The 27,853-nt window shown below is 43.9% G+C and overlaps 1 protein-coding gene across 1 annotated transcript; it reads left to right on the plus strand.

The window, feature by feature from the left end:
• The first annotated feature begins 48 nt into the window (after positions 1-48).
• PSMB2 (proteasome 20S subunit beta 2) lies at positions 49-27,566 on the plus strand. The gene is made up of 6 exons (XM_083625646.1): positions 49-266; positions 4,278-4,400; positions 7,548-7,618; positions 23,165-23,327; positions 26,154-26,203; positions 27,341-27,566. Exons 1-6 carry the CDS (start codon positions 176-178, stop codon positions 27,446-27,448), a joined length of 606 nt encoding a protein of 201 aa, XP_083481772.1. The 5' UTR covers positions 49-175; the 3' UTR covers positions 27,449-27,566.
• Positions 27,567-27,853: the final 287 nt, after the last annotated feature.

Here is a 27,853-nt window from a genome sequence, read left to right on the forward strand (position 1 = left end):
CCTAGAAGCACCCGTTTCTCGCGAGAAGCTCAAAAAGCACCCCGTAGACGTCATTTCCCTGCGCCGCGCCGGCTCTTTCTCCGCCGTCTCGCTGTGTCACTGTTCCGCGCTCTCTCCCTTCGGCCGCCTAAGTTCAGTTGCCCACTCCTGCTTTAGTCGCCGCCGGCCGGGCCCGATGGAGTACCTCATCGGCATTCAAGGGCCCGACTTCGTGCTGGTGGCCGCTGACACCATCGCCGCCTCCAGCGTCGTCCAGATGAAGCGCGGTCAGTCCCTGGGAAGCAGGGGGCGGGCGGTGGGGTGGAGAAAAGTGAGGGCAGGGGCCGTCAGAGCGGGCGGGGGGCCGTCAGCGGGCCGAGCGCTTGCTTCGCACGCGTAGTGTTGGTGAGATCTATCCCTGGCGTCTCCGTTTCTTCGAAAACGAAACTGAATCCAGGCTAAGTTAGTCTCATTCGAATTCCCGTTGGTGGAATCGGTGGGATTTGGCCTAGTAGTAGTTAACTTTCCACGCAGGACCTGCATTCCAACCTGGTAGTTATAGTTCGGTTTCCTTCGCCATAAGGCCCCAAGGTGGGCTTGTTGTTTAGTCGTTTAGTCGTGCTCTTCGTGACCCCATGGACCAGAGCACGCCAGACGCTCCTGTCTTACCAAGGTGGGCTACAGCATTGCAAATAGTTTGAAACAGATGATAGTTGCAGTAATAGGGTGGGCACCCCAAGGTGAAGAGGTGCGGCTTCTCGAAAGCTGTGTAATGAAGATCCCAGGCGCACTTCGGTGCGGAGAGGGTTCCACAACTTAGAGGAAGGAGTGCAGCTCAGTACCAGAACACGTGCTTTCTGTGCAGGGAGCATAGCTGTCAACGTTTCCCTTTTGTAAAGGGAAATTCCCTTATTCCGAATAGGATTCCTTGCAAGAAAAGGGAAAAGTTGACAGCTATGGCAGGGAGTACCAGGTTCGGTTTTTGCAATCTTCACTTTAAGGAGAAGGGTGATGCAAAAACATCTCTGTAGAATATAGATGGGTATGCAGGAGGGGTCTGGGAAATCCCGGAAAGTCACAAGTGGTCATAGTTGTGGTTGTGGGTCTAGGTATAAAGTAGTTTCCTTTCTTCCTGTATTTTTTCATGGGAATGGGCATAGCTCAGTGGAAGAGCACATGCTTTGCATGCAGAAGATCTGAGGTTCAATATTCAGTTAAAAGGTCCATGTAGCGGGTGATGGGAAAGTTCCTTTATCTTGGAGAGCTCCTGTCAGATAGTACTGGGCTAGAAAGGCAACTTGGCTGATCTTGCTTCCTATATTCCTAGCAGTTAGATTGGGATGGACTTCCAGGATCCACTTTTTTATTTACCAGCCATAAGCTCGTGCAAAAGACATGCAAGGGCTTTAACTCAGTGGCAGAGGATGGGCTCTGCATGTAGAAGTTTGCCGGTTCCGTCTCATACCCTAGTGAGCTCCTGGTAGACAGTGCTGGGTCAGATGGCCCAATGCTCCAACTCGGCATAAGGCAGCTTCCTATATTTCCACTCAAAATGAATGGATTTTGAGTTGAAGAATATTTGTTGAGCACCAGAGTTGAGCTGTCTTGCCACAGAAAAATCCACTGACACTTACGCCAAACTTTACAACATGAGATCCATTTCTTATTTAAATGCCCATAGGCTGCCCATGTCCAAAGTGGGGTTAGGTGGGCTCTGTTAACTTGAACTGTTGCATAGAAGTGTTGATGGAACAGTTTGTAATGGTGAGGATGAGCAAACATGCATTTATCAGAATTCCTTCTTCTTCACAACTATTAAAAGACGTAGGAGCCATGACCTCCTTTGCATTTGGTCGTTCTCTTTTATAAACGAGTCCTGAATAAAATAGAAAACAGAAGTGATGAAATTGCTGTATATCATCTTCAATTAAAGCTAGTGATATAGGGTAGAAAAAATTCTAATGCCTTATTTTCCTGTATATTTTATTTAGAAATATAGTTTCATAAAATGAGAGGGCAGTCCAAATGCCTGGCCTGCAGTGGCAGGGCTTGATGGAGTGGGAGGACCACCACTACTATATCCACAGTCCTGGTGTTCATGTTGAAAGGGGAGAGGGTATAAAAAATGCCTCTTCACTGTGCCAGCTCCAGGGCTCGTGCAAGAAAGAAGCTCAGCAGCTCAGGATCCAGCTATTTCTATGCTGTCCCCAAAACACGCCGTTTTGGGGGTGTCCGCTGACAGCTGCTTCACCAGGTGCATTGTGGTGCTTCTTATCAGCAGGGCAGCAGAGTGGAGGCCAGCAAGGCTGGGCAGAGGGACACTGTCTCAGTCAAACCTCCTGCGCATGACAGATCAGGGGTTTAGATTGCTCTGTCCGTCTGCAGTGTAATTAATGTGATGCAAGTTAAATTGAGCAACTGGAATGAATACAATACTTCGTGCAGCAATTCAAGTGTGGTAAAATAGGTATGTTAATAGCTTGTAGGACTTTCATTTCCCTCCCCCCAAAGTTTAAATAATGTAAGGGGAGTGTGTGCTATTGAGTTGCTGTTCCAAGTAAAGTCTTGAATTTGTTTTAATGCACCATTTTAAACTGTACTAAGTGCACTTTATCATTTTTTCCATATTATTTCAGTACTTCCAGCTACATTTAGCTATTGGAAAAACTTTTTTTGAGAGTTATATAGCATATAAAACTAATGTAACATACTACTTACAATCAGAGCACCACACTTTTATGGCAATTGGTGTGTTTTTTTTAATTTATTGATTATTGGAAAACTCATCACTTGTAAGTCTCAACCCAAAAGTTGGATACCAGTGCTCTAGGTCAACTCCCATCAGCCCCAGCCAGCATGACCAATGGTTAGAGATGATAAGTCCAGCAACATCTGGAGTTTTGCAGTTTCCCACTCTTCTATAGATTACGTTTATTGTTGCAGGTGGAACCTGCCACCAAATGTTGCATTTTGTAGTGCTTCTTTTCAAGATTTCAGCTTCCCATATAAAGTACTACAAAACTCTCCCCCTTGTTTTCAATTACTGTATGCCCCCATTCTAAAAAAACCCCAACCCTGTCAGCCAGCATTCAGTGGCCACTGAGCATGCTCAGAAGTCAAGGGTTTTTTCAGGAGGTCCACCCTCCTTGGACTCAGGGAATTTCGAGTGCTGGAGTGATTTGTTTGTACCTCAGTAGCCCGATGGGCAACATTCCTTGTTAGTGCATTATGCAGAGCAGCCTTTGCCAACCTGGCGCTCTTCAGATGTGTTGAACCACAACTCCCATCAGGCCAGCTGTACTGGCTGAGGCTGATGGGGCTTATAGCCCAACACATCTGGAGGGCACCACATTGAGCCTTTGCCACCTTTTGCTTTTGAGAACTGGTGACAAAGACTCTCTTGGCATTTTGTTAGCTTTCCCATTCAGATCCCAGGAAAAATCTCTCTCTCTCTCTCTCTCTCTGTGTGTGTGTGTTTAAATTATTTTAACAGCTGCAAAATACTCTGCTAATCCTGTTAAAGGATGGAACGTATCAGAAACTCTTAAACATGTCCTCCAGGGAAGATTATTCAGCAGTAAACAGCAAATGATGGAGAGGTTCTGATACGGAGATTTAGACTGTTCTGTGGAGGGGATCCTAAATACATAGAATGTTGCTTTTCCCAAAGACACAAGGGGCTTCTGGGAAATGAATTTAATACATTTATCTATCATCTAGTTAATGCAGGCTGAGGATAAGATGAGATTGCAGAACCATTAGTGGCATATAAAAGCATTCTTCCTCTGATTGGTTGTAGTAATAGTAAAGTCTTTTTCTTTAAAAAAAAAACACTTATTTTTCCAAAATTTTATTTCCAGAGGAAAATGCATCTCAATGATTTTCATGACTTTCTACCCCTCTCCCTCCCCATGACTTTCAGCACTTCCTAAACTCTACTAGTGCTTTCAGACTTCTTTTCCTTATCATTTTTTTTACTGCTGCCAACGAATTAATCATCTGTCTGTCACTGATTGATCTAGTAATTGTAAACATTTATATTATGAAAATGTTGGGATGGATGGCTGTTTAAAGATAAAAAAAACTTATTTAAGTTCTTCAGATCTGATTCTGTAATTAATCCTCAAGTGTGCAAGTCTTGTTTATTCAATAAGTTACTAATGTTTTAACGTTGCCCATGCAGGGGAAAATAGCCCTCTGCTCATTTTGCTCTCACTCTGTCTCTCAAAATGAAACACTTCACTGTAGCTTGTCCTTATTTCTGACTGGTGTGTTTTTCCTCCATCCTCTTGATTTAGATCATGACAAGATGTTCAAGATGAGTGAGAAAATCTTGCTTCTATGTGTTGGGGAGGCTGGGGACACTGTCCAGTTTGCAGAGTATATCCAGAAAAATGTCCAGCTCTACAAGATGAGGAATGGTGAGTACTGTGTGGTGCTGTGCCACTGAACGTATAGAGTAGAATAAAGAAGTCTAGGATTCTGCATTGGTAAGCTGTATGCTTTCTAAACACTTAAGACAAAACCACAAGACTTATGATTATGTTAGATCCAGGCTGATAACTCTCTCTCACCCCAGATTTGGCATGCACCTTGATTTGCCTGAGTTGCAGAGAATGGATCTGTGCCCCCTCCCCGCCATGTCTCAAATCTGTCACTCTAGCAGTCTTCTTTCCCCACTTCTCATGAATGACACTGCTGAGAGTCTACGGAGCACTTCTGCCAACTTGGGGGGAAATTTACATGCTTGCAGTTCTTTTCGACTCTTAAGAGTCAGTCTGCACATCCGGAACAATAGCATAACTGGGGTGTTTTACGTCAAGGCCAAGGTTTGGGGTGGGCTCCCATAGTTAATTTCCCCCATCTGTATTCAAAGAGCAAGCAAACTCTCTGTCCTTAGGAGACTAGTACTTCAAGAATAGGAAAGTAGGATAAATACACACATTTTCTAAGGGGAGGGAGTTTTTTTACTTGAGGAGTCATTCAAAATATTGATTTCCTATCCACCCACCCACAGTTTGGGGAGGGAGAGTCCTAAAAGAGTGTTACTAGATAATCATAGAATCATAGAGTTGGAAGAGACCACAAGGGCCATTGAGTCCAACCCCCTGCCAAGCAGGAAACACCATCAGAGCACTCCTGACATATGGTTGTCAAGCCTCTGCTTAAAGACCTCCAAAGAAGGAGACTCCACCACACTCCTTGGCAGCAAATTCCACTGTCGAACAGCTCTTACTGTCAGGAAGTTCTTCCTAATGTTTAGGTGGAATCTTCTTTCTTGTAGTTTGGAACCATTGCTCCGTGTCCGCTTCTCTGGAGCAGTAGAAAACAAACTTTCTCCCTCCTCTATGTGACATCCTTTTATATATTTGAACATGGCTATCATATCACCCCTTAACCTCCTCTTCTCCAGGCTAAACATGCCCAGCTCCCTTAGCCGTTCCTCATAAGGCATCGTTTCCAGGCCTTTGACCATTTTGGTTGCCCTCCTCTGGACACGTTCCAGTCAGTCAGTGTCCTCCTTGAACTGTGGTGCCCAGAACTGGACACAGTACTCCAGGTGGGGTCTGACCAGAGCAGAATACAGTGGCACTATTACTTCCCTTGATCTTAGATGCTATACTCCTATTGATGCAGCCCAGAATTGCATTGGCTTTTTTAGCTGCCACGTCACACTGTTGGCTCATGTCAAGTTTGTGGTCAACCAAGACTCCTAGATCCTTTTCACATGTACTGCTCTCAAGCCAGGTGTCACCCATCTTGTATTTGTGCCTCTCATTTTTTTTGCCCGAGTGCAATACTTTACATTTCTCCCTGTTAAAATTCATCTTGTTTGTTTTGGCCCAGTTCTCTAATCTGTCAAGGTCGTTTTGAAGTGTGATCCTGTCCTCTGGGGTGTTAGCCACCCCTCCCAGTTTGGTGTCATCTGCAAATTTGATCAGGATGCCCTTGAGTCCATCATCCAAGTCGTTGATAAAGATGTTGAATAAGACCGGGCCCAAGACAGAACCCTGTGGCACCCCACTAGTCACTCTTCTCCAGGATGAAGAGGAACCATTGATGAGCACCCTTTGGGTTCAGTCAGTCAGCCAGTTACAAATCCACTGAGTGGTAGCATAGTCAAGACCGCATTTTACCAGCTTCTTTACAAGAATATCATGGGGCACCTTGTCAAATGCCTTGCTGAAATCAAGGTAGGCTACATCCACTGCGTTCCCTTCATCTACCAGGCTTGTAATTCTGTCAAAAAACGAGATCAGGTTAGTCTGACATGACTTATTTTTCAGAAATCCATGCTGACTATTGGTGATCACAGCATTCCTTTCTAGGTGCTCACAGACTGTTTGCTTAATGATCTGCTCCAGAATCTTCCCTGGTATTGATGTCAGACTGACTGGGCGGTAATTATTTGGGTCCTCTCTTTTCCCCTTTTTGAAAATAGGGACAACATTTGCCCTCCTCCAGTCTGCCGGGACTTCGCCTGTTCTCCAGGAATTCTCAAAGATGACTGCCAGTGGTTCTGAGATCACATCTGCCAGTTCTTTCAATACTCTTGGATGCAGTTCATCTGGCCCTGGAGACTTGAATACATCTAAACTAGCCAAGTATTCTTGTACTATCTCCTTAGTTATTCTGGGCTCTGTTTCCTCTGCTGAATCATTTGCTCCAAATTCTTCAGGTCGGGCATTGTTTTCTTTATCGGAGAAGACTGAGGCAAAGAAGGCATTGAGGAGTTCAGCCCTTTCTGTGTCCCCTGTTTGCATTTCACCATCTTCTCCTCTGAGTGACCCCACTGTTTCTTTGTTCTTCCTTTTGCTACGAACATACCCATAATTCTTCATCCTTGGATTAACTCACGTCTTCCAAACACCCTTGGTGCCCATGTTCCCTCACTTCTACCTATGTGATCACAGACCTTCTAATCAACTACAATTGCACAAAAGCAGAATTTGCCATTACATAATTCAATTTCATCAGAAACCAGCAACTGTCTAGAAGTTGCTGCATGCAAGCTGTGATTCCAGCATTGGACTAGATGCCCCTTCTATCTACAATTCTAGCTGTTCTCTCCCTCCATAGACCTGGAAAGGAAGTAACATTAGATGCCCAGGTGATAAGGCTGCTGACATTCTCTGCCCCAACTCATCTGTTGAGGAATGCTTCTGGTCCTGACTGCAAGAGGCTGGAGTATCATTGTCCACTTGTAGTATTTGTTCAATGATTATTTTTTTTAACAAATATTGTTCTTTTCTTTGCAAACCAGCTGAAGATGTTGCTTTACAAATGTTAGGTATCCTCCTAGAATGAATTTCCACTCACCTTCTGTTTGTTAGCAGCCTTGTACCTGGCGCTCAGGAATTCCAAGAAATCAAAATATCAGTGCAGCTTTGAAATCAGCGGTTAAAATCAGTGTGGTTTTGAAAAGTTCAGTTTGCCATCTTGATTCAAAATGTCTTCCACTAGCATCCAAACAACTGAAAGCCTCTGTGATATCTCAAGAGGTGTCCAAATGAACAGCAACAAATTGCCAAAATATATAGTAGATGCTTATTTCCTTTTCTTAACAGGGTATGAATTGTCTCCAACTGCAGCTGCCAATTTCACACGCCGAAATCTGGCTGACTATCTGCGGAGTAGGGTAAGTAAGGCAGCTTTCAGAAGTTGTGCTTTCTCTCTGTTCAGGAGGTTCCCTTGACCTTTCAGTATGCGAAGAGGGGAGAATCGTCCACAACAAGGTTGGTCAGCGCTCCTCTCCACCAGCAACCGCTGCCCCATGTTCAGAGCGGTGAAGGGGAGAGCAGGAGATTGGGGATTTTCCTTCTGCAAACTTAAGCTCTGTTCCACTGATTTTGTTAAATAATGATTTCAAAGTGGCAAGCATAGTTGCCTCAATTCTATTGGTAGTGCCAGATTTTGTTGATCGCTGCTCATGTACAGTATTACTTATAGGGCAGTGGCATGTCAGCTTTCAGGGTGGATAAAAATCAACGGGTTTTTTTTAAAAAATAAGAATCAGATTTCTTTTATTTAAATTGGATTTTTAAAAATTTAAATCTGATTTTTAAAATAAAATGCTTTTGGAGGAAAAATCTTTCTAAAGATAGTTTTCTATTTAAGTTACATTATAGTCCAAAGGCTATTCATCAGGAAATGAGGATTTGTTTTAAGTTTTTCATGTGTGCTAAAATTCAGTCTAAGGTGTGTTTTTTTAACCATTTAACCACATCAGTTAGTGAACACAGATACATATGCTATAATGTTATTGTTTTAGTAGTTAAATAAATTGTTTAAATTGTTATTAAGGAAATGATAATTTTTCTCCTTCCAATAAAGTACAGCAGAAAAGTTGTCCAAGTATAAACAGTTAACTTATTAAACCTCACAATAATTTCATAATTATCTGTCAATGTATTTCTAATAGTATAACCAAATCAGTAATTTTTGATATAACTGTAAAAACTATTCTGAAAATTTAATATTCCAAAAATGAAACCTTCATCTGGTTGTAAATATTAAGATTATACCGCAAGAATGAGTCTTTCTGTAAAAAAATAAAATGATTTAAATCAAGTCTTACTGACTAGTGATTTAAATCAAGTCTTACTGACTCATGATTTAAATCGTGATTTAAATTGATTTGATTTAATTCAAATCCACCCTGTCAGCTATGCAGTGGGACCACGCTTCCATACATACAGGAGCTTGCATGTTGACTTTCCCTTACAGACAATGGCACATAGTACATACAGTTGTTCTGGGAAAAGCAGGTGCAAAGTTGGGAGCCAATCTAATAGCACGGCCCTGAACATGCCACTGCCATACAGGCAATGAACCAGGGAATAAGGCGAATATAATCAGGATATTTGAATGTATTTTTTTTTTAAGAAAACCAACTCACTTCTCCTGATGCTTTTGTAATGACTATTAATAGGAATTCCTAAGAGGAATTTTTGAGTGCTGCGTTTACCTTTAGTGAAGGTGGCGGTTGGGAACGGGTAGCAGGCATTGCTGAGTCTGTGTTGCTTCACAGGGATGGGAAATCATGTGCCATTTCAAATGGTTCTTAAATGGTTACGGTACTGAGTGATATATTTTAATTGAAAATAGCCTTTTTCCTCATTTATGTGCTATGACCCACTTTTTAACCAAATATGCATTTGGGGATCCATATCTTAATCCTTTGCCTTTTATATGCATGGTGGCGGTGGTCCTGTTGTGACCCACCTTGGATCAGACCTCAACCCAACCTGCCAGCTAAAGACCAGTGTGCTACATATTTGCAAACACAAGTGCCAAAATGTTTATTTGGTGTCATATGTGAAAGCTTCCCAAAGGGAGGCTGCTTGGACCCCCATCACTAAACTAAACTAAATTTGAAACCCTATGCCAAGGGTAATAGAGGAAGGGCTGTACCCCAGAGTTTACATTAAACTGCATTATACTTAGTATTTATACAATGCATTTAATTTTCAAAGCTCTTAACACGCAGTGGGCTACATCTAAATGTCTCAACGAGCCATGCTCCAAACAAGGGAAACTTGATTTGTTCCTAACTATGAACAGAAACTTGTACTTCCCTTGTGCTCAGTTTGTTGTGACATCCAAACCCAGCTGCTTGGTATCTATATTACATTTGAATTGATTTTATGTGTGTGCTGCTGTTGTTTTGAACTGTTTTATATATGCAGTGTTTAAAACTGTTTATATATGCAACCTTCTTACGCTGTTGTATTGTAATGGTATAGGACACAATTCATAAATGAAATTAATAATAATAATAATAATCACCTTGTACATTTTCACAACAGCCCTTTAAGGTAGGACAGTAGTATACTCATAATGCAGATGTGATGTTCAGGCAGTGATTATCTTACGCCTGGCTAGTGAGATGATAGCAGAGGTATGATTCAGACCTGCAGATCCTGACTTGTAGCTACTACTCTACACCTGCTGTGAGCCCATGAGCATTAAGGTTACTCAGGTCTCCACAGAAAAGCAAAGAAATCATTCCTGTTTTCCCTTTTTCTTCTGTTGCAGCTCTTTACCATTGCAGTATTTCTTCTCCAGGTCTTTCTGATATGACATTTGTTCTTTGCTTTAAAAAAAGTAAAATTACAGGCATGTGCCTACTCATGACTGAGTGCTGCAGGGCAGAACGCACCACATAAAAATGGAGATTGCATGTGACCAGCCTCTTCTTTAGAAACAGACAGCTGCTTTTTTCACCATGGTTGTTGTTGGGGTAGCAGCAAGCAGTTAATAACTGAGTGTTCTGCAAACTGGCTTTGGTATCTTTTTGCTATGGGGCAAAGGCATTTCACAAAAAGGTGCCTTGCAAGAGCTGAAACCATATTTGTGACTGTAGAAACATGCAGATAACAGAATTACATCTACCACAAACATTATTTATTCAACAAAATTTATATATCACTTGAAAAAAACTTTAAAATATATAAAATAAAATATTAAAACTCTTGATAAAATACAGTTAAAAACAGATATTTTAAAACATCTGAAAGAGTTTTAGAATCAACAGTAGCTAAAAACCCAGTCAACTAGGTGGGGTACAAATAAAATTGTTGTTGTTGTTAAAAAATAAGGTAGGCGTACTACAACTTGTCAGTATAGACTTTCCTAAACAGGTGCCAAAAAGAATACAGTGAAGGCAGAGAGTTCTGAAGTGTAGGTGCTGCCATGATAAAAGATTTATTTCTTATTGCGGTGTGAGCATTTTCTGGAACTGTAACAGCGCCACTTCCACAGATCTAGTGGGCACAAATGGGGTAAGGTAATCTGCAAGTCCAGTGGTACCTCGGATTAAGAACTTAATTCATTCTGGAGGTCCGTTCTTAACCTGAAACTGTTCTTAACCTGAGGTACCACTTTAGTTAATGGGTTCTCCCACTGCTGCTGCCGCTGCACAATTTCTGTTCTCATCCTGAAGCAAAGTTCTTAACCCGGGGTACTATTTCTGGGTTAGCGGAGTCTGTAACCTGAAGTGTCTGTAACCCGAGGTACCACTGTAAACTGGTTCTAAGCTATTAAGGGCTTTATATATTAATTGTAACAGCTTGAACGTCAACTAGTAAGTAGGAACACTGTTGCTGGATCTGACTGTGTTCTGTTTATTCCAGCATTTTGTTCTAACTGCAACCATCCAGATACCACTTGATATCTGGATACTCACAAGTGAGGCAGACACCTTTGCCTGTGCTTATTCCAGATATTGCACCAAATCTGAAAGTACATTTTCACGGAAGTCTGAACTCAGACTTGAGAGAGAGCACCTTTTAGTGACAAAATATATTGGTAGGAAGATTGTTGATACTTCCTGAATTGAATTTTGGGGAAATGTGTGACTTAGTACAGTAGACATCTTCAGAAGTAAAATTGGCTTACTGTACTAGAAGCCATGTAACTTCAGTGGGTTGTGGATTTCCCACTCAGAGTAGACCCATTTCAATTAATAGACCTGAGTTACCCATGTCCATTAATTTCTATGGATCTACTCCAAGTAGGACTAACATTGGCTACATACAGCCCAATGTGCCTGAGATCCCTTGATTTCATTCTGCAGTTAAGAGGCTTTATAGCACCTGGATGCTATTGGTTTAGCTGGGGTGTTCTCAGTGTTAACCATAGAATGGCATGAATGTTCAGAACCTTCCCTTTCAGAACTTGGGACTCAGATGCTGGATCAGACTAAGTATTATACCAGAAGGCTTATAGGCAAACTCCTGGGGGCCGCATACCATTGGGGGGCAGAGCCAGAGGCAAAAGTGGGTGGAGCAATAAATGTTGCTTTTATCTTTGTTCGTTGTTCGATGTTCAGGCATGTCGAAATCAGTTTCTACATGTACAAACACCCCATGCAAGGCTCCACCTTCCATCCTGACAAGCAAGAGCCTTGGCCCAGATTGAGTTGCAGAGATTGACAGACTATAACAAAATACTGGTTAATAGGCCAGGTCTGCACAATTTGTAATTTAGTGAGCCAAATGTAACACACACACATAAATTATGAATTGTCTCCTGCCAAGTGCCTGCCCATCCTCCAATCCTACTTAAGAAGCAAACTCCAGGAGACGTACTGCATTTGGCTTTGAGAACTGCAAGTTGGACAGACTTGTGATAGGCAGTTCTTTGCAACGGTCTTGGTGTTAACTTTTTCAGTTTCCAGAGTGAAGAATTGTTTTTCTCTCAAGCAGCCACAGACAGCAGAAAGGAATTAAGCCCTTTAAAAAAACAACCTACTGATAAGGACTTCACTTCTCATGCAAATGCGCAGATTCTGTTTAAATTGTTTTGAGAGAAAGATTAATGGAGCAAAGCTGTTTGATGTGCTGAGCCAAACAAGTGCTTTTTGTCAAAACTGAACATGAAGCTTTGAGTAAATATCATATGAAGCTGAACTGTGTGCGCACATGTGCGCATTCTCTCTCTCTCTCCCTCTCCCCCTAATTCCATTAGTGAGCTTTTCATGGTCCTTTTGCAAGAAACTGAAGAAGTTCTCCTTCCTCAGCTGTCTTTTCCAGCACAGGAACATGAACGCAGTTCCCTCCTCCTATCGCTTCTGCTTGTTATCTCCTTCATCTGTTTCCTGGCCATCAAATGGCACCAGATGCATCTCTAAGAGAAAAGAAAACCTGTTGCTATCCTAATGCCATTTTACCAATCTATGGTGCAGATGCAGTTGGAATACTGTGTACAATTCTGGTCTGACCTGAGAAAGGATATTGTAGAGTTGGAAAGGGTTCAGTAAAAGGACAACCAGAATGATGATGGGGATGGAGGAAAGGTTGCAGCGTTGGGGGCTTTTTAGTGTAGAGAAAAGGCTACGAAGACATGATGGAAAAGACTATGCATGGTATGGAGAAAGCAGGCAGAGAATTTTTTCATACCACTAGAACTCAAGGACTCCCGATGAAGCTGAACGTTGAAAGGTTCATGAAAGACAGAAGACACGGTTCATATGGAAATCACTCCCACGTGAGGTAATGATGGCCACCAATTTGGATGGCTTTAAAAGAGGACTAGAAAATTCGTGGAGGAGAAGGCTATCAATAGCTACTAGCCCAGACGGCTGTGTTATTCCTCAGTGTACACCTCTAAATACCATTTGCTGGAAACGGCAGGAGGACAGTGTGTTCTTGATTTCAGGTTCTGCTCATGAGAATAGGATGCTGGGCTAGATGGACCACTGAATGATCCAGCAGGCTTTTCGTATGTTCTTAGGGCCCTGGTGGGATACCTTGTCAATTGGTTGTACAGTGGTACCTCGGGTTACAAACGCTTCGGGTTACAAACACTTCTGGTTACAGACTCCGCTAACCCAGAAATAGTACCTTGGGTTAAGAACTTTACTTCAGGATAAGAACAGAAATTGCATGGCAGTGGCGCAGCGGCAGTGGGAGGCCCCATTAGCTAAAGTGGTACCTAAGTTTAAGAACAACTTCAGGTTAAGAACGGACCTCCGGAACAAATTAAGTTCTTAACCAGAGGTACCACTGTATAATATTGTGACTATGGTGAGATATTCTTATGCGGGAGGCAGCCTTTTCTTGTGTCTCTACTCAAAGGAAACAGTGGGGCCTTCTTGCTTCCCAACACTCCAGGCTCCTGGGCACTGCCCTGAACCCTTGCCTGACTCATACCACCTGGGGAAACCATGGTTTGGCTGTCTGCACTGTGTCAGGGTCATGCACTTTCTCGAGTTTAGGCCAACCAGGTTAGAACTCCATCTTGGTTTTGAGATAGCTTGCTCAAACCTGGGGGGGGGGGGAATGGCGTGCATGTGGTGAGAAGGGAGCATGTGAATGCAAAGACCACTTGTGACTGCCATTCCATGGCTTCACTAGTGTGTCAGAACTGGGCCTTGGGATGGCTGCAACTTTCACTGCTGTCTCCCTTCAATTAGATGTGTTGTTTTGGGGGTTCTCAATAAAAGCCCCCAAAGCCACTCTGTCTCTTGAATATTGTTGAGGTGTGTTTAAATGTACATAGCATTGCTGGATGTATATGATGGTTTATAATAGTGTTTTACTTCATTGTTTCATCACTATTTTTGTCCATTGTATAAATCTTCCAGTGTTGTACTTCTATGTAGATCTTTCTGTCTGTGTTATAGTTTTACAAGGTTAATACTTGAATTAATGCATGACCTTTATTTTGACAGTATTTGGCTGGTCAACTGACTAGTCTTTCTCCCATCCTTCCCCACCATCCTGGGCAATCTCCTGGCTCTTGAATGAGCAGCTAACCCTGGTTGACATGGTGCGATATTGTCTGTACCAGTATGTAGAAAACCAGGTTGCAAAATAATAGCATATTTGGATATTGAGTATAGCAGGTTAAAATAGGGAATGCTTTTGGGGCCAGTTCCCTTTTGTGTGTGTGTGTGTGTGTGTACATGTACGTATACACACACACACACACACACATATACATACATGCATACATACATACATACATATACAGTGGTACCTCAGATTACAAATACTTCGGGTTACAAACTCCACTACCCCGGAAGTAGTACCTCGGGTTGAGAACTTTGCCCCAGTATGAGAACGGAAATCATGTGGCGGTGGGAGGCCCCATTAGCGAAAGCGTGCTTCATGTTAACAATTGGTTCAGGTTAAGAATGGACCTCCGGAACGAATTAAGTTTATAACCAAGGTACCACTGTATATGGATTTCTAGTTTTCCGTTACCAGCCTGTAGGGGACTCCTTGAGAGAGAGAAAGAAACATACACCGCAATTACTGGGTTTCCCAAACTGTCCTGGTTACTGAGTGTTCCCTTCTTGCATTGCTCTGCAAGGTCATGTGACCTTTGGAACAGATGGCCCAGGTGACACTGGCTTGGAGCATCCTCACTAACGAGGGCAATTTAACATGCCACTTGGCGAAGAGGGGGTAGCAGGATGCGACAGGGCGGGACTCTGCCTCCTTCCTCTGCGTGCCAGGTCCCTTGAGGCCTGATCCTGCCTGTTCCTCTCCCTCTGTGCCCACGCTTGCCTCCCAGCTTACCTGCTCCAGATGGGCCACACAGCAGGGAGGACACTGGCAGAAGCAGATGTGTTTATTTACCGGAGATGAAATGTTGCGCTCTTGCAGATGGCAGTGCCTTCCAGCAAACAGTGCACTTTGACACCGCGGTTGTGCCACTTCGGGCAGGGGGGTAATGGGGGTGGGGTGACTCCTTGCCTTCTGAATTATTTCCCTACCCTTCTTTTGCATGAAAGGCAAACAGTCTTACAATGGGACTCTGCAGCTCTTGGCATCAGAGCGAGCATCTCCTGGTCACTTTGAGGAACATGCTTTCATTTCTGGGCTGCTTTTCTTATTCTCTTCTTTCAGTATGGGGTGGCAAACAGTTTTTTGTAGCCATTTCCTCTTGTAGTTTAGGAAGTGCTTGCTTGCTTGCTTGCTTCCATCTTATCACCTCTACACGCAGAGGGCCTTCTCGGTAGCAGCGCCTGCCCAGTGGAATGCCCTCCCATCAGATGTCAAGGAAATAAACAACTCTCTGACTTTTAGAAGACATCTGAAGGCAACCCTGTTTAGGGAAGTTTTTAATGTTTGGTGGTTTATTGTGCTTTTAATTCTGTTGGGAGCTGCCCAGAGTGGCTGGGGAAACCCAGCCAGGTGGGCGAGGTAATAATAATAATAATAATAATAATAATAATAATAATAATAATACAGCAGTTGCAAATGGATAAAACACAGTTTTAATCAAACAAATATGGCCCTCCTAAGCAGAAAATTGCTGCAAGAAAGATTATTCCGACTAAATATTCCGAAAGTAAGAGCTGTTCAACGATGAAACAAACTCCCACAAGAGGTGGTGGACTCTCCTTCCTTAGAGGTTTTAAGCGGAGGTTGGATGGCTACCTGTCATGTATGATCTAGTTGTGATTCCTGCATTACAGGGGATTGGACTAGATGACCCTTGGGGTCCCTTCCATCTCTACAGTTCTTGAGCCATGTAATCATATAGTGACGGTGTGTGCCAAAAAGCTCTCTGAAACAACAGTGGGAAAGATTTGTATGAATGTTGTTATAGTGTGCACACACACGCAGAGTATGCACACACCTGACTCTCTAGGATGAAAGAGCAGTGGCTAGTGTTCTGGGTGGGCAGGCCTATTCCATCCAGTGGCGTAGCTGCCATGGATCAATGACACCCTGTTCTCCCCTTCCCCCCCTTTTTCCTGCTGCTGACCAGACCCCTCTCTAATCGTGTGATTCTAATCAGAAGACATTTTAAAATGGGCTCACAAACGTTTGCCCTCAGGGCTCAGCAGTCAGAAGGGCAATGTCCTATTTTCTCCCTTTGTGCACAAGTCGAAAGAGATGGGCCCCACAAGATATGGGGTCTCTGATGACGTGGGGCTGTATAAACCCTAGCAGTGTTTGCCTCTTGGGGAGGGGGAGGCACATGTTACGCTTCCAATTCCTGCAGGCATAAAATCACCAAATTTGGGGGCTGGGTTAGAATTTGTCTCCTAGGTTGGGCTCAGTTGATCGCTCCTTTAAAAAACATGCACTAATATTTAAAAATATGAACACAGCTGCTTTTGTTCTGTGAAACCTGGAGCCATTTTGGCCCTGCAGGGTTGAGTTTGCCAAGAAGCAATGCTGCACGCAGAGTTTGGGAAATGGGGAGGGGCCGCAGCTCAGTGGTAAAACGGCTGCTTTGCCGGCAGGCGTCCCAGAATCAGGTACGACTGGGAAGACTCCTGTCTGAAACCCTGAAGAACTGCTGTCTTTCAGTGCAGATGCAGAAGGGTGGGGAAACGTGGAGGCCTCCAGATGTTGGATTTCAATGCCTGTCAGCCCGAGAGCATGATGGGAGTTGTAGTCCAGCAACGTCTGGAGGACCACAGATTCCCCACCCTTGATTGTAGACCAGTGGTTCTCAAACCTTTTTTCTCTGGGCCACACTTTCAGAATAAAAATTTGCTTGTGCCACACCAATTCTTTTAATTGGTAAGAAATACATTGGAAAACAAATAAACAACAACTAGCAGTGCTTGATTTATAACATAGAACACAACTACTTTGAGGAGGTTTGTCTGGTAGCTTCATTATAAATCTTTGGGTGCCAGGCGAAAACATTCCTCTTCAACCAGATCTTTGGCTGATTAACATTCTATAGCTTTTTAAATGTGTTTGTGAGGGGGGTTATTATGTAGACAATACTGAGCTAGGATTAATGATATGACTCTGTATGTGGCAGCTTCTCATGTTCCTGCTGCTGAATAATACGAAGCTGTTGACTAGAACATTAAGCTTTGGGAGTAGGAGCCTATTTAAAAAAACCACCACCACCTGGCCAAGGCTGCACTGCGATGAGCCTGCCATTATAACACAACCCACGGTGCTGCTGGGTGCTGTGGTTGCGTTACTGCACTGTGAACATGACATTGGCTGCCCATGGTTTGGATGGGGCAAACAGGTGTATGGGATAACCCATTTGGGAAAAGTTTGAGGTACCCTTAAACCTGGACTTAATGGTCTTATGGGGGCCCCCCTCTTTAGATCGTAATGTGTATTACTTCAAAATATGGTCAGCCAGCCCTGCTGCATTTGGGGAACCCTCCTGCTGAGTGGGGGGCCCCTGGACATCTGCCCCAAAGTCCTGCGCTGACGGCACCACTGCGTGCCCCCTTGCAGCACCTTGATTATAAGGTAGTGGCAATGTTTTAGATTAGCAAGTGAAATTGGCTGGGAAAATGAATACTGTGTTAACTATCTGGTATAATAAGGCATCTGTGTCATGTTGCTGCTTAAGTCATTAAATTTGGAAGTGGTTTTAATTACAGCGGGCAACTGCTGCTCTAATGAGAAGAACAGAGAGCAATCTGGAGCTGATGCCAGGGAGTGGGAACGTTCGGCAGATTGGAGCGCATTCCCAGCGAGGAAAATCCAAAGTGTTTGTGGCTTTGCTTTTTTTTTTTTAGTTTGAAAGAAAAAAATGAGAGAAATGATTAAAAGGAAGGGCATGAGAGAGGCTTACCAGGCAATGTGTACTATGGACAGAAAATGGTTTTACCCTCTCTCATTCAACAATCCGGTGAAATTGGTCAGATGCAGCAAGGGAATGGGACTTCCGGCCTCGGGCCAAATGCAGCCCTCCAGGCCTCTTTGTCTGCTGCCTGCAACTGTCCCAGGCTGCACTTTTCCCTGGCCCTGCATTGTACCGTGTCTTTCTTCTTGCCTAGCTGGAATGTGTCCTTGAACCCTGATAACACCTGTTGCTTCTCTAAATGGAGGATAGAGAGGGGTGTGTTGGCTACTACACAAAGATAGCGTTTGCACTTGTTACTCTGCTGACTTTTGCCTCTGGTCCCACCCACCACTGGGTGGCCCTCATAAGGTTGCTCAGGAGGAAATGTGGCCCTCAGGCTGTGAAAGGTTCCCCACCCTGGGCTTAAAGGTTCTGGCATGGCAAAAGGAGGTAGTTTTCCACAGCTCTTCCTTATAGTCGAGAATTCACTGCCACAGGATGTGGTTGCACATTTAAAAGGGGGTTAAACAAATTTGTGGAGGGTAGGTCTGTCAATGATGAGATACAAAGAGATCTAAATCTTCTTTGATTTGAAAGAGAGGTAGAGCTGGGTATCATTCGCATATTGATGAACACCCAACCCAAACTCCCTGATGATCTCTCTCAGCGGCTGCATGTAGATGTTGAAAAGCATGGGGGCGGGGACAGAACCCTGAGGCACCCCACAAGTGAGAGCCCAGGGGTCTGAACACTCATCCCCCACCACCACTTTCTGAACATGGCCCAGGAGGAAGGAGCGGAACCGCTGTATAATGCCCCCAGCTCCCAGCCCCTCTAGATGGTCCAGAAAGATGTTATGGTTGATGGTATCAAAAGCCACAGAGATCCAGCAGAACTGAGAGAAACAGCTCTTCCCTTTGTCCCTAGCCCACCGGAGATCATCAACCAGCGCGACCAAGGCAGTTTAAGTCCCATGATGAGGCCCGAATCCCAATTGGAAGGGATCCAAATGTAGCTCTCTTTTATAAGTGAAGAAAAATGTGACATTCAAATTAAAGGACTGACACTTCATATTTTCTGTTGAGCTATCCACCATGACCTCCAAATCAGTTTTCAGATTAGTTGCTACTTTAAACCCTGTCAATGTTTATATATGTGAAATTGGGAATTTTTGCTGCAGTGCGCATCATGTTACACTTCATTACCCTAGCATGGCCCAACTAGCATCTCATGACTAACCATGATCAGTAAGCCAAGAATAAGCCTTGGCTACAAATCAGTTTGTTGGGAGTGAAACAAACCACAATTGTTTCTTCCCACTACAAGCTCAGAGGAGTGAAGTGTGCTCACTATGCTTTGGGCATAGTAAGCGATGGTTTATGGCAGGGGTAAGGAACCGTTTTCAGCCAGCTGTTTACCTTGCCATTGGCAAGGGGGGCCAGAGGCAAAAGTGAGTGAAGCAACAAACATAAATTTTATGCAGTAGGCTAGTTTCTATACAAGCTCACACTGTCCTCCCTGGAGTCCATCCAGGCAAGCAAGAGGCATCAAAATTTCAAGGACCCATTTCCAGTCAAGCTAATGGAGACTAATGGAGGTTGCAAAGCAGAATGGTTGAGGGGTGTGAACCTGAGAGGGTCTCAAGAACCAAGCAGAGAAACTAAACTCAACTGGATTTGATCAGTCTTCCGCAGCAGAGGAGACCCATTGGCATTAACAGACCTAACTTAGTAATGTCACTTAGCTTCAGCAGGTCTACTCTGAGTAAAGCTAGCATAAGATACAACTCCATGAATCCTGAGGGATGCATTTCACCCTGTGCTTGTCCCATGACAGCTTATCTGCACCTCCAGATTGGAGGCTGTGTAGCTCCGAATGCCAGTTGGCTGGAGGGCAAGTTGAAGGGAAAGGCTCTTGCCTCTGGAGGCTCCCAGAACATGGAGGTGCCTGGCTGGCCGCTGTTGGTCACAGGACACTGTTGCCTTCTTCAGCGTGTGCAGTCACTTGATGCCTTTGCATGTACCAGTGGGCCACCACAAAGCGAACACTTCATCTCACCTCACCTCAAAATGCAGGGTTCTTCAACTGAGTCCAGTTCCTGCTTTGAGCATAGGGAAACAAAATCCACAGCTTTCTGCACCAGGCTGCTGTGGGGCTCCTGGCCTCAAACCAGAAGGGTGCTTCCAAGGGCCAAAGGAGCTCTAGGACATAATGCTGCAATTTTACATGATATAGAACAAGGTTTCTTGATCCTCTTGTTGCCGCCCCCCTCCCCTTCACCTTCTGGGAATGCAAAGACTGCTGTGTTTGTGCACAGAATGAAAGCTTCTCTCCCTCCACCCGCAGGCAGGCATTTATACACTTCCCCGTTAAAGTGCTGCTCCGTACGATGATACATTTAATTATAGGTGGCACTGCCTGGCCTGGGTCCAAAGAGAGGCTGTCAGTTCCTCTCTCGTTGTCCACGCTTAGTAGGATGCCTTCCTCGCGCCCACTGCGTCCCCCTCCCCTCCATGGCGACTTTGGCTTCCGCCAGATGTCACACCGCCACTCCCGCCCCAACCTCTCATTGCTGATTTTGTGTTGTGTGTGCGCGCGCGTTTTGGTGTGGTTGTCACCACTCTTCCCTTCAGCTGTAAATTCTGAAGGATTTCACGCTCTTCCTAATCACTGCAGTTATTTTAAACCCAGCAGTAGAGAGGCAAGAATCCCACTCCTCCAAGTTGGCATTATTGTTGCTTTTTATGCACTCTTGTTTGACTCTTCTTAACCAGCCTTCCCTTAAGCTGAACTTTCTGAAGTGTGCTTTTAGAAAATAAGCAAAAAAGGCAGTGTTTTATTGGGGGGTGGGTCTGCAACGGGGGTAGCTGATGTGGTGATGGGAGTTGTCATCCACAACAGGTTGCCTACCTTGAGTCTAAAATCCATGTGAGCCTTGGAATGTTTTGTGCAAGATGCCCATAGATAGGTGATGACTGTATTTAATGTATGTTTAAATTCATGCTCCGTCACAACACTTGCTGGAACAGCTGTGGTCTTGGCTGGGCCCATCTCACAGGGTCACTGTGTGTACCAAATGAGTCAAAGATCATGCCGCAGTTCCTCCTCCACACCCAGGAAAGGGAGGCCTGGCTGTGGTGTCAAATCATACAGAGATGTCGCCGGTTGCCCTGTCTCAATGTCTCAGTACTTTGTGCTTGTTGGATCCTTGATGAAACTGCTTCTATTTATCTGCACTTCGTTTCTGGGTAAATGCAGTGGTGTGTTTCCTTCCCATTTTATAAAGACAGCATGCTGATTTTGCTTTTTAAAAGACTTTGGGCACCATTGGCGCAGAAGAGAGCTTTATGTGCGACCTGAACAGAACCTTTGAGGAGAAAGGTTGGAACTACAATCAAGTATATGACATATTATGACCTGGAGATGCCCCCCACCCTCCTGTTCTTGGATGGTTTTAAAATAGGACGAGGCAAATTCATGGAAGATATCAGCGTCTACCAGCCATAATTGCTGTGTATTGCACTCCATCTACTTACTGAGGCAGTCTCCCTCTGAACACCAGTTGCTGGGGGACAATGTTGTGCTCAGGTAATGCTTGCAGGCTTCCCACAGGCATCCAGTTAACCCCCATGAGAACAGGATGCTGGACTAGATGGGCCATGTGCCTCATCAATCAGTTCTCTTCTTGTGTCCGTAGCAACTAACTTTACCTAGCAGCAAGTTACGTTTTCTTGAAGGTGTTGTTTGTGTGCCCCAGCACATCATTCAGGAGTGACTGACACATTTGTGCCTTAACAGTGGGTGCGTGGAAAGGCAGACAGCCTAATAGCAGGACCTTGGGTAAATTGAGCTTGTATTTGGAGGGTGATGCCACTACATTCAGTGACTGAACTCTCTCTTGCGGTGTGTGGTTCCCCTGCATACACTCACAGCTCCCCCCCCCCAAAAAAAAGTAAGGGAAGAAGGAATATGACTTTTTAAGGCAAGGGACTTGAAATGTCTTCTGCAGTTGCCTGTGTCAAAAAAGCATTCCCAAGAAAAGTGCTGCACAGCTGTCCGGGTCTAATTAGTTTGCACATCATTTATGTATGTATGCTTTGACATCTGACACAGACTCGGGTAGAAGTCGGTGTTTAAAAGCCACGTTTGTGGCCCGGAACCCGACTCTCCAATTACGAGGTAGCTTTGATTTGCCAGCTTCTGCATGTGCAACATGCTTAGGCGTAAATAAGGAGTGTTAACATGGGCTAATTAAATCAATGTTGCTGGAGCTGGGGAGCAACTTGCAATCTCGGAAACCCTTCTGACATTCTTCCGTGTTCTTCTTTTAAAAAATTCCTTTGCTTGTATGGAGGTTTCCTTCTTGATACTTTTATAAGCATCCATCTGGTAGTGTGCAGAGTGGGAACCGGAACTAGAACAGAACAATCAAAATCTGTGATTTGATATATTGGAAGTGAATTCCAGTCATTCTTTCCCTCTATTTATTTATTTGAATATTTATAAACCATGCTTTCATATATATCGCAAGGTGGAACCCAGAATAAAAACACAGTTTGAATAGGGAAAGCCTGAATCATTATTACTTGCCTGCTCTGTTCCTGAATTCTAAAGCTATTAAATTGATCCCTTTTATTTTATATATCTCTGTCTACTGCTCCAATTTTGTCTTAAGACGGTACTTAAGAACTGACTTGGACAATTTGTGGTGGGTGGGGCCCACAAACTTTCTCTGTGACAGCTCAACAGCAGTTTGTGGTTGTCGGCGGAGGTCTTGTCCTTGATTTTATTTGATTTAATAGTTTTGTATTACTTAATGCCTTAGTTTCTAAATCACGTACAACAGAAAATATTATGGTTGCATTCTGTGAAGACGACGCAGTGGTGTTTGCAGCTCTTTTGCCTGTGATGTTACTCTTGACAGCGTACTTAGCTGATGTATTCATCCTTATACATTGTTGTTGTTTTAAAAAAACTAAAAACAATGACTACTGCACATTCATAAATGTTTGGTCTGATGACTGCAGAGAGTTGAATAACATCATAAACACAGTTTGGTCCCAATATAGTTAGCGACACTCTCTTTCGTGCTTTGAAAAAATGCAGAATATTGAGAAGTCATTCTATGATATCCAGATCTGTGTTCTAACAGCTTCTTTTGCTTCTTTTCCAGACTCCTTATCATGTCAACCTCCTGCTGGCAGGCTTTGATGAGCAAGATGGGCCTGCCCTTTACTACATGGATTACCTGGCCTCTTTGGCTAAAGCTCCCTTTGCAGCCCACGGTTATGGGGCCTTCCTGACGCTCAGCATCCTTGATCGCTACTATAGACCAGGTAAGCACATCAAAATCGTAAATTATTGGGGTTGGTAGTATACCCACCCATGGTTGTATTTCTAGGCTGCCTGTTAGGGCGTAGCTTTCACAAGACTGTGTACCCAATATAAGATGCAGCAAGTTACGTACCATATAATCAAACACGGTTTGGTCATATCATGAAATACCATTGGAGACAACAGCTTTATAATCAATACAGTCAATATGAAAAATTAGTTATGACAAACCGAAGTCCCTCCAGATATCAGTGGGAGTAAGGAACAACTAAGTTAGTCTGGATTTAACCCATGCCCCCACACTATAATAGGAACCTCATCACTCGCAGTATGGCCATCCTTGGTGGTACAGGCAAATGAGGCAGCCTGCCTTAGCTAGGGTAGCACCCTAGGAAAGAGAGATTTGTTTGCTTTTTCAGCTCATAGCTCAAATGCAGATTGTAACCTGAGTTCAGATTTCTGGTGTCCAAGAATCTGGGGGATGATGTATTGTTGTTTTTGAAATATTACTCTTCATATGGGTGTCACAGAGCAGTTTACAGTATTTAAAAAAATAAATCGGGCCACAATATGATAGGAGCAGCTGGTGCAGTAGAGTGGTAGTGCAGTGTTGTCCTCCTAGCACTGGCATTGCTCCCACTAACGGTGAAGATGCAGGGCAGTAGCAAGGTCAGCCCAGTGCTGGAGCTTTGGAGGAGCCAATCTAGTGCTCCTGCCAGTGTGCCTACACAGTCCTGACCTTGCCACCACCCCAGTGCCATCCCAGTAAGTTGTGGCAGCACTGGTGTTGCAAGGGCACTTTTGCAGCATCACCCCAGCAACAACATATGATAGTTAAGTTACAGAAATTTTACAAATCTTCTGTTGACTCTTGATTATCAGGCATGCAATGAGACTTGTTTGGGTAGGGAGTAGCAAAATTTGAATTTGCCTGGAACACCAAAAATCTCTGGATCAGTCTTGATAAGGAGGCAGGAAGAGATGCAATGGTCGGATCTTCCTAACAGCCAAAACCCTTTCCTAGCCCCCTCCCTGGCTTTTCAGTCTTCTACGGATGCTACCAGTATTCATTTCCAAACTGCATGATGGCTAGGAGCTAAGATTTTCTAATATCCAGATATCAGGTACTTCTGTGATGAGTGTGCAGACGCACAAACACATACAATCTTTTGATGAGGGTTTCAGTATCTCCTCCTTGGCAGTTAATAGAATTTGAGTGGTTCTGATACTAATTTGCTCCCCCAGCTTAACACCACTTTACTACGACTTTTGATGTTGAATATTTTCTTATTTCCACTAGATATCTTAAGACATTTGATTTTAGTATTTGATAGTGTTTGATTGTTGACATGCAGTGGTATTTAGTATCTGACTTTATTCATTTATTTCATTTAAAGCATTTATACCCTTGAGCTTTTCCTCAAGCTGGAGGAAACAAAATCAAGCTCTCATTTAAAACAAACAAAAAAACCCAATTGCACAGTGCTGAAGACCAACAAATTGCCCTGGAGATCATTGTCATTGATCTTTGCAACATCTGAAGTGGTAAAGAGAATGGCCTTTTAGCTAGTGGTTAACCTGCAGTAGCGCAGAATGTGTGTGAGAGTGGACAGTTGTTACATAGCCGATGCCTGTAAAGGCAGCAAGTTTAATGCACTCTAATTCCAAAACTTTGAGTTAGAATTTTGCATTCATGCTGTAGTTCTGAATCTGAAGATAAGAAGAGCCCTGCGGGATCAAGCCCAAAGGCCTCTCTGCTCCAGCATCCGGTCCTCACAACGGCCCGCCAGATACCTTTATGGGAAGCCTGCAAGCGGGACATGATTGCAAATGCAACTCTCCCCTCTGCAGTTCCTAGCAACTGACAATTACTTACTTCCTCTAACAGCAGAGCCAGCTTTGTATTCAAACTTTAGAGGGCAAAATGGAAATTCTGACAAACTTTGAAAATATTTGCTAATATTTTTATGTTTTTAGATGCACTACATGTTTTAGATTTTTAAAATATGTTTTTATTTTATTTTAAATTGCCTTGTCTTAATATGTTGATGTTTGCCACCTTGGGCTCCTTTGGGAAGAAGGGTGGGATACAAATTTAATAAATAATATTTGTGACCAGCTGTTGGTTGGAGACCAGCCTTGAAGAAGCAGGTAGTGTTCAAATTCTGCCTTTTGATTCTCTGCTTCCTTAAAATTTCATTTTAAACGGGTCTCCTTCCACTAACCCCCCATGACTGGTGGCAGCATAATTATGTCCCCCCAGCCTAACATGTTGACAGTTTGCTGTCTCTTTCCCTCCTACCCCACCCAAAAGCATGGGCAAACCATTTCTTCTAATGTGTGAGAAGAGCTGAGGCACTTCTCACACGTGCCATTTCCATTGTTAAAAATCAGTACCCAACAGGGAACGTAGCACTTAAAGCCCAGCCCTCCTGACCCCCCCTCTACACATGCACACACACTCCTTTGAGTGATTTGCAACTGGCTGTGGACAGATGGAGCTGATTTAATGTGGTAATAAGCTCAAGAAGGCTGAGGTGGCCCAGCTCTTCCAGCGCCTGAGCCCCTGGCCGTGGGAGGCAGGATTCTGCCCGGCTTCCCGTTAGGGTGGAACAAATCGATTTTTGACGGCTCGTTGGGCAAGGGAGCTGGGCCACAGGTGATCCTTCATACATGTGGAACGAGTTTTCTCAGAGCTGGGAAAGAGCCTTTCGTTCCTTTGTGCACAACTGAAAAGCTGTTCGGACTTCATCAGAGAGATTTTTAGGAGGCCAGGAGACTTGGCGGCTAATTAAAGCTGTCTGTGGTGCTCTCTTTTCCTCCTGCAGGTATCACCCGTGAAGAAGCATTGGAGGTTCTCAAGAAATGTCTGGAGGAGGTGAGTGACCTGCCTTGCCCAGGAGACTAATGCTTGGTTGCCTTTGTTTGGCCAGTGATTTAACTCTCCCCCTTCCTTCTCCTGCTACATCTCCCCCGCTAAAAAAATTATTCTTGCCACAAGGGGAAATAAATACAGAGCAGCCAGATGTGAAATTGGTTAGTGGAGAATAAGCATTCCTTGCTCTCCCCACCCCAACCATCTTAGTTTACTTCATGGTTAGGTATTAAAGTTTAGAATTGTTGACATTTTAAATTTCTGGTTCTTCCACCATTGATATTGATAACCCATCCTTCTGCCCCTTTTGGGGGAGGTTTAGCTCTTTGTCCAATTCATACATTTAATGGTATCATCATTACTTTAAATTAGAGGAAGAAAACTTTTATCAGCCTGAGGGCCACATTTCCTTCTGAACAACCTTCCAGGGGCGACAGATCTGTGTTAGAGTTACTATATAGATCATTGGTTCTAACGTGCAGCTCTTGACGTAAGAGATGCACAAAGGCAGGCAACTAGTACCCATATTTTACAGGTGAGGAGCACTGAAGCTAAGTGATTAGTGTAAGGTGAGCAATGGCATGGATCCCAACCCCCCCCCCAGCAAAAAAAAATCCGTTCGGGTGACCTTCATGTAAGGGTTGATAATGGACAATTTTGAGACCTGTTGTTTGCCTGAGTGGCTGAGGGAAAGGAGAGAAGATGGGGACAGGAGCCATTATTCTGAAGTCTGTTGTTTGCCCCTTCTCTTTGAGAGTGAGGGCGTTCCGTGTGATATTGCCCTCCTTCTGGGTTAATGGCCCTAAATACAAATTTATGGTAATAAAATGTCTATTTATTTACTTGTTAATGCTTTAATTATTGGAAGTCAAAAACCCTTGCAATCTATTGCAAATCACATGGTGATCTCTGCCTGCCTTCTGCCTCTCCCCGCAATAGATGATAGCTCCCTAAGAATAGGAGTAAACTTTCACAGGGAACATTTTGCTCAAACTTTTTGGATTTCTTAGTTGGGTGCTTGTTATTGCCAGCTGCTCACGCAGAGGAAATGAGATGGTGCTGGGCTGCTGAGAGTTCTTGCAAACATTTAGGTGACTTTCTAAAAACATTTAACGTAAACACAACTCTTGTTTCCCACAGCTTCAGAAACGCTTCATCCTGAACTTGCCTTCATTCAATGCTCGATTCATCGATAAAGATGGCATCCACGATGTGACTAATATACCACTCTTGACAGCAGAGGCCTGAATGCCCAAACTTTCCTCTTCCTGCCTCCATTTGGCTTTTGTTTGTTTTTTTACTTGTTTGAAATCCGGAGTTCATTTACTGCACTTTTGCAAATACAAATAAAGATCTTCTGTTATAATTCTCTCTTCATTCTCTCCGAAACCAACAAATTGAGGGGCAAGATACCTCTTCAGTGAATACTACCTTTTTATCTCCTCCTCCCATCACCAGTCTTGGCTGTGCTATCTGCCCACGGCTTGAGTCGCAGGTTGGGGATTTTACCTGGCAGCAGATGAGTTTCATTGAGACATGCCATTCAAATGGCTCTTTTGCAAGGTTCCATGGTAGTTTCCCTTCTCCACCCACTATAGAAGGTTGTATTGGCTCACTGGGGTGTGTGTGTGAGAGGGGGGGGGGGGTTACTTC

Source organism: Podarcis filfolensis (genome assembly GCF_964270895.1).
Source record: "Podarcis filfolensis genome assembly, chromosome: 8".
Taxonomy (NCBI): Eukaryota; Metazoa; Chordata; class Lepidosauria; order Squamata; family Lacertidae; genus Podarcis; species Podarcis filfolensis.

What these genes read in the sequence shown, in the direction of transcription:
- PSMB2 (XM_083625646.1), top strand. Translation starts at nt 176, where the DNA reads ATGGAGTACCTCATCGGCATTCAAGGGCCCGACTTCGTGCTGGTGGCC. An exon ending in CGTCGTCCAGATGAAGCGCG is followed by an intron (nt 267 to 4,277) that starts GTCAGTCCCTGG and finishes CTCTTGATTTAG; the next exon opens with ATCATGACAAGATGTTCAAG. An exon ending in TCAAGAAATGTCTGGAGGAG is followed by an intron (nt 26,204 to 27,340) that starts GTGAGTGACCTG and finishes TGTTTCCCACAG; the next exon opens with CTTCAGAAACGCTTCATCCT.